The sequence below is a fragment of the Momordica charantia genome, assembly GCF_013281855.1.
Source record: "Momordica charantia cultivar OHB3-1 chromosome 9 unlocalized genomic scaffold, Mcharantia_2.0 BLBB01000009.1, whole genome shotgun sequence".
NCBI classification, from domain to species: domain Eukaryota; kingdom Viridiplantae; phylum Streptophyta; class Magnoliopsida; order Cucurbitales; family Cucurbitaceae; genus Momordica; species Momordica charantia.
Window position 1 is genome coordinate 17,927,805 of NW_028275167.1, and position 6,429 is coordinate 17,934,233.

The following is a 6,429-nucleotide window of genomic DNA, read 5'->3' on the forward strand; positions in this document are numbered from 1 at the left end:
GAGTTTGTGGAATTAGGTGGAAGTTTTTTTTTTTTTTTAATGTGAACGTTATAATGTTGCTTGTTTAATTTACTTTATCGGTTTGATAATGAAGTATTAACTATTTTAGTTTCGAGCATGTTGGTGTCATTGTGAACTCGTTAATTAAGTTGCCAGCGTTATTTTGGTTGTGAGTGTACTGATTTTATTCTGAATTCGTTATTTGATTGTGATCATGTTGATAATGGTTTATATTTCAAAAATCTTGAAAAAATATATGCAAAACATAGAAGTATCTAGGTGAGCCCTATAATTATATCGTAGTTCTTTACTTAGTGACTATATCTTAGGGATATATCTAAGCTTTCAATAATACTTTAAAAATATCCTTTAGGTTGATGACAAGGAATTGACATTATTGCCCTATCTGATTATTTTAGGAATCGACATTGCCTATTTATACTGAATTGGAGGTTCTTTAAAGAGTATTATCATTAAGAATGAATAAGGATTGGATTAAGGTGAGAGATAGATTCTCGCCCGAGTATGTAGAATGAATGAATAAGGATTGGATTAAGGTGAGAGATAGATTCTCGCCCGAGTATGTAGAATGAGTAAAACAGTTCATAGAATTGGCAAAACTTCACGTCAACAATATGGGAAAAACAAGATGTCCATGTAGATATTGTATGAATGTGAAGTTGCATTCAGTTGATGAAATAGAAAGACACTTGTTTATAAATGGAATATCACATTCCTATACTCAGTGGATATATCATGGAGAACAACTAGCCCCTTCAAGTAGTCATACAAGACACAAAACTCCTTTGCATAATGATTTAAGTAATGAATCTAATGTTACGAATAATGAGGATGGTGAAATGTATGGTATGCTCAATGATATACAAGCCTCCATTGTAGAAGAAAATGTAGAAGGGGAACAATTTTGTTTTGATACGCCTCTAAACGAACGTGGAAGAAACACGTCTAACACTTTCGAGCAGTTGTTCAACGAAGCACGTGGTCAGTTGTACTCAGGTTATACAAAATTTTCATCATTAAATTTTTTAGTAAAGTTGATGCATCTCAAGGTCATTAACAATTGGAGTAATAAATCGTTCGATATGTTACTCGAATTGTTAAAAGAAGCATTTCCGACCGGTGCATCCATACCTAGTACATCTTACGAGGCTAAAAGGAGATTGCGTGATTTAGGACTTTCATATGAGTCCATCCATGCCTGCAAGTACGACTGCATATTATTCAGGAAAGAATATTCTGAATGTCAAAGTTGTCCAGTATGTGGTGAGTCTCGTTATAAAAAAATAAATGGAAAAGACTCACAAGTCCCACAAAAAGTTTTACGACATTTTCCGTTGATACCAAGATTGAAACAGTTCTTTTCTTCCACTTATTTTGCTTCTGAAATGAGGTGGCATAAAGAAAAACGAGTTGAGACCGAGGGTGTGTTACGACATCCAGCTGACGCATTGGGGTGGAAACATCTAGATAGCACATTTCCTCAATTTGCTTCAGACCCGCGAAATGTTCGCTTGAGACTAGCTTCAGATGGATTTAATCCATTTGGGAATATGAACAATTCGTACAGCATGTGGCCGGTAGTACTTATTCCATACAATTTGCCTCCTTGGAAGTGTATGAAGGAATCTAATTTATTAATGTCATTGCTTATTCCTGGGCTGAAGTCACCTGGAAGAGAAATCGATGTTTACTTACAGCCATTAATGGAAGAGCTGAAAGAGTTATGGGATACTGGGGTTCGTACTTACGATTGTGCAAGTGGTGAGTACTTTCAACTACATGCAGCTCTTTTGTGGACTATTAATGATTTTCCAGCATATGGCGACTTGTCGGGATGGAGTACGAAAGGATACCAAGCATGTCCTATTTGTAAAGAGGATAATTCATTGTTTCGAATAAGAAACAAAATTTGTTTCATGGGACATCGACGTTATCTTCCTCAAAATCATAGTTGGCGTGGGAGTAGATTGCATGATGGAAAGCTAGAACGACGACCCCCACCAGTGTTAATGGATGGAGATGCGATTCTTCAACAAGTAAGTACGCTGAATTTTCCAGATTTTGGTAAGAATCCAACCAAACAAAAAAATAAAAGAAAGCGAGATCTAAACTGGACGAAGAAAAGTATATTTTTCGAACTTCCCTATTGGTCGAAACTTATGATACGACATAAGTTAGACATGATGCACATCGAGAAGAATGTATGTGACAATCTAGTAGGAACTTTGTTAAATATTGATGAAAAATCAAAAGACACGATCAATGCGCGTTTAGATTTAGAAGATTTGAAGATTCGGAAAGATTTACACTTACAAAAAGAGGGGAATAAAGTTGTAAAACCACATGCTACGTATACATTAACTGCGGCTGAGAGGGTAAAGTTTTGCAGATTTTTGAAATCAGCTAAGTTTCCAGATGGATTTGTGTTAAACATATCGAGATGTGTGAGCGTAGAAGATGGAAGAATATGGGGGTTGAAAACTCACGACTGTCATGTTTTGCTACAACGACTCCTACCCGTTGCCATTCGAGCATATTTACCGAAGTTTATTGGTACGGCCATCGTTGAGCTATGTAACTTCTTTCGTGATATATGTGCAAAGGCAGTACGCGTCAGTGATTTAGATCGATTGCAATCAGACATTATAGTCATACTCTGTAAACTGGAGAGAATATTCCCACCAGTATTTTTTGATGTAATGGTACATCTTGCAGTTCACTTGCCATACGAAGCAAAAATAGTGGGGCCGGTTAGTTACAGTTGGATGTACCCTATCGAGCGAAGTCTCCAAACATTAAAACAATATGCACAAAAGAATAACAGAGCTCGTCCTGAGGGTTCAATAGCCGAATCATTCATCATGAATGAATCTTTAACTTTCTGCTCATTGTATCTGACTGGAATTGAAACGAGATTCAATAGAGACGAACGCAATGATGATACTATTGATGGTGATAAAAATTGTGGACATTTTGACGTGTTTAGGCTAAGCGCACGACCTTTAGGGGCATCAACTTCAAAGACATTATCTGTCGTTAAAAGAAAAGTTGCACATTGGTATGTACTGAACAACTGTGCAGAGATAGAGTCGTATCGAGAGTAAGTTTGACTTATGCTAAGTACATTTTAAGTGCACACTAGCGAGTACATAACACTAACTTTGTTTTTCTCCTTCTTCGGCATGATATTCAACATTTAAGTGTAATTCGCCTTCCAGGAGACAATGTTTCTGCCTTATATGAACGACGCAGTACTCAATTTCCTGATTGGTTCAAAGCACAGGTAATATTGATTTTTAGGATTAGAATTTAGATGAATGCAAAACGAAATTATTAAGTATTTTGTTATTATCTATTACAGGTTTTGACATTACGGGAACAAGACGAATTAGATGACGATCTTTATTCACTTGCATTAGGACCCTCATTAACTGCACGCTCATATAGCGGTTGTATTGTGAACGGATTGTGTTTTCATAATACAGAACGAGATAGTCGTCGAACGACACAAAATAGCGGGGTCATGGTATGTGGAGGAGAAGGGGATGACATGAATTTTTATGGTGTCTTGGATGATGTTTGGGAGTTAGATTATGCTAATAGGAGACGTGTCGTACTTTTTAAGTGCAAGTGGTTTAATACAGACTCTAAGAAGAACAAAATTCGAGTTGACTTAGGTTTTAAGTCGATTAATACGTCTAATTATTGGTATGCAGACGACCCATTAATTCTCGCTGGTCAAGCACAACAAGTTTTTTATTTGGATGACCCCAAACTTGGTAATAATTGGAAAGTTGTTCAAACTACTCTAAATAAACGTGTATGGGATATTCCAGAACAAGAAGACGTTGGAAATAATGATCATATTTCATTGTTAGAAGTAGGACCCAGGATCGAAGTAGATGAATCCACTCAAGATAGTTTATTACGTCGAGATGGTGTTGATCCTGTTGTCGTTGAGGGTCAAGAACAATCAAATAAAAGCATACATACGCGCGATGTGGATGATTTTATAAATGACGAATCAGACGATGTACTGGACGCGTTAACTGACAATAGTATTGATGATGTTGATGATGAATACAGTAGCGAATAAATAATTCTCCAAGTACGTCGATTTAATTATATGTTAGATAAATTAGGCATGAAATTGATTTATGTTCAGTATTTGTTTTGTCAATATGTAATACTCATTGGTTGTCCGTTTAAGTTTGTAGAAAAATGAGGCCAGACCAAGCAGGTCAGTCACAAGAACACATACAGGGTGGTGATCATCCACCAGCGAACCCGCCTGTTCCAGTTCTTCCTCCAGGTACATCGATTTAAATATATGGAAAAAATAAGTTATTTTTAAGTAATTGGTTTAATGTTTGACAACATACAGTTAGAACAGACGTGCGAGGACACACCCGATTGATAGATTTAGAAAATCAAGTCCGTGCAAATAACACAAAAGTAAGAATCAGATGTGACCCCACAGTGAATAAACCAACTTGTCCTATGGCCACCACGTTTTCTAACGCGATCAGGGTACACACGCGCGAATGTGTTAGCCTAAGACGTAGTAAATGGAGCGAGGTCGAACAAAGTGAGAAGATGGCAATTCTAACCCATCTCAAGGTTTGAGATTAATTACTTAATATGTTTTATTATTTTTTATGATGTAGCAACAATAACAATCAACTTCGTTCGATGTTTTTTTTCGTAGGGTCATTTCGATTTCGACGAGTCAGACCCAATTATGATGTCTTTCATCGAGCATGAAATGAAACAGACACATAAGGCGTATAGGTCAAAATTGCACAAATACTACCTAAGTCAGCCCACGCCTGAGATTGCTCGCAACACTCCGCACGAGCGGTTGTTGGCAAGACCAGATGATTGGAATATGTTATGCGATAGATGGGAGTCAGATGAGTGGAAGGTAGTTTACAAATATAACTTATACTTGTTTTATATAATTTATATTCTAAATTTTGATGTAAATTTGTTTTGTTAGCAAAAATCTGAGACCAACAAACGCAACAGGGCGAAAATGCCATTCAACCATCATGCAGGGAGGCATTTGCTATAATTGCCAAGGAGAAGGTATAATTTAATAATATTTTTATTTCATATACTTATATTACTAATGATCGGTTATCAACAAGTATGTGTTATCAAGTACAGAAAGAGGAAGATGGAGGTGATAAATTCAGTGAAATCGATCTGTTCAAAGAGACGAGATACTCCGAATCTAAAGGTTGGGTTGAGGCACGGAGACAGCTTATGTAAGTTTACTGCTTTTATAACAATTAACTTCAAATTACGCTTAAATTTGTGTGTGTCAACACTTTGATGTTGTTTAAATATGTATATGCAGCTAGATATGATGCGCATTAGAGAAAAATCTATGCATGACGGCGACGAACCCATGTCAGACCCAGAAGTACTGGAAATAGTTCTTGGTTATCGATCAGGATATATTAAAAATGCTGGTTGGGGCCCGAAACCTAAATCTCGCAGAGGTTCTGCTTCAAGTGTACATTCTTCACAGCGGGAACAAGAGTTGTCTCAAGAAATAAGTACACTAAGAGAAGAATTTGAGGACCGTCTCACACGAAAGAACAACGAGTTTGAGGAACGCCTTACACAGAAAGACAAAGAGTTTGCGGAGTTAAAGGAGTCTCTCGCAGACAAAGAGTCTGAGATTACGGGTCTACGTGGTGAAATGTCGGATTTGAAATCCATGATGCTAGAATTTATGGGTCGTTCTAGTGGAGCCAGCTCATCAAAATAGGTACGTCTACTACTTGTTAGAATTGAATAGTTGTAAATGTGGCTATCCTGCAGTTATGGTAGCCATTTAAAACGTATATCACGAATGGATCAGTTATGGTTATGTTTAAGTGTTGTTTGATAATTCTGTTAAATTTGTAAAGTTTATTGGTGAGTATGCGTGTTTTACGTTGTAAGAGGAGGGGGGTGTGTTATACATACTTGGGGAGGGGTGCTCTAATATTGTTTTTCTTTTAGTTTATTGACTTTGTAAGATAATGTTTGGTGTTGGGGATACTCTTATACTTTTCTTTTAGTTTGTGAAATTCTTACTTTGCGTTGATGACATAATAAGGATGTTTAAATGCTTCGTCGTTTTGAGTTCATATGACATGTAAAGTGAGTTAGAATAAAAGTTTGTTAACTTTTAATAGATGTGGTGAGTTAACTTTTAATCTCTAGTTTGAGTTAAAACATGCTTGTGGAGTGAGATAGATCTTTTTATGACTTTTAAATTAGTTTTAAGAAAAAAATAAATTATTTTGCTAATATAAGTTTATTTTTCATTTAATTTTTCAGGTTTGTTCGATCCCTCTATGGAAAGATTTTGGAAATTTGATCAAATTTTATGAACAAACTTTGTAAGATGTA

At 36.2% G+C, this 6,429-nt stretch overlaps 1 protein-coding gene across 1 annotated transcript; it reads left to right on the top strand.

Moving 5' to 3' along the window:
- Positions 1-2,189: 2,189 nt before the first annotated feature.
- On the top strand, positions 2,190-5,800 carry LOC148209115 (uncharacterized). The gene is made up of 10 exons (XM_088117417.1): positions 2,190-3,121; positions 3,223-3,304; positions 3,383-3,983; positions 4,050-4,106; positions 4,232-4,333; positions 4,406-4,641; positions 4,730-4,945; positions 5,050-5,109; positions 5,191-5,268; positions 5,384-5,800. The coding sequence occupies exons 1-10, from the start codon at positions 2,202-2,204 to the stop codon at positions 5,798-5,800; spliced, it is 2,769 nt and encodes a 922-aa protein (XP_087973543.1). The 5' UTR covers positions 2,190-2,201.
- The last annotated feature ends 629 nt before the right edge of the window (positions 5,801-6,429 follow it).

Excerpts from the sequence above, each read along its gene's own strand:
- LOC148209115 (XM_088117417.1), top strand. The coding sequence starts at position 2,202 with ATGATGCACATCGAGAAGAATGTATGTGACAATCTAGTAGGAACTTTG. Across the intron at positions 3,305-3,382 it reads CTGATTGGTTCAAAGCACAG|GTTTTGACATTACGGGAACA; the intron begins GTAATATTGATT and ends TATCTATTACAG. Across the intron at positions 4,946-5,049 it reads GGGAGTCAGATGAGTGGAAG|GGCGAAAATGCCATTCAACC; the intron begins GTAGTTTACAAA and ends CAAACGCAACAG.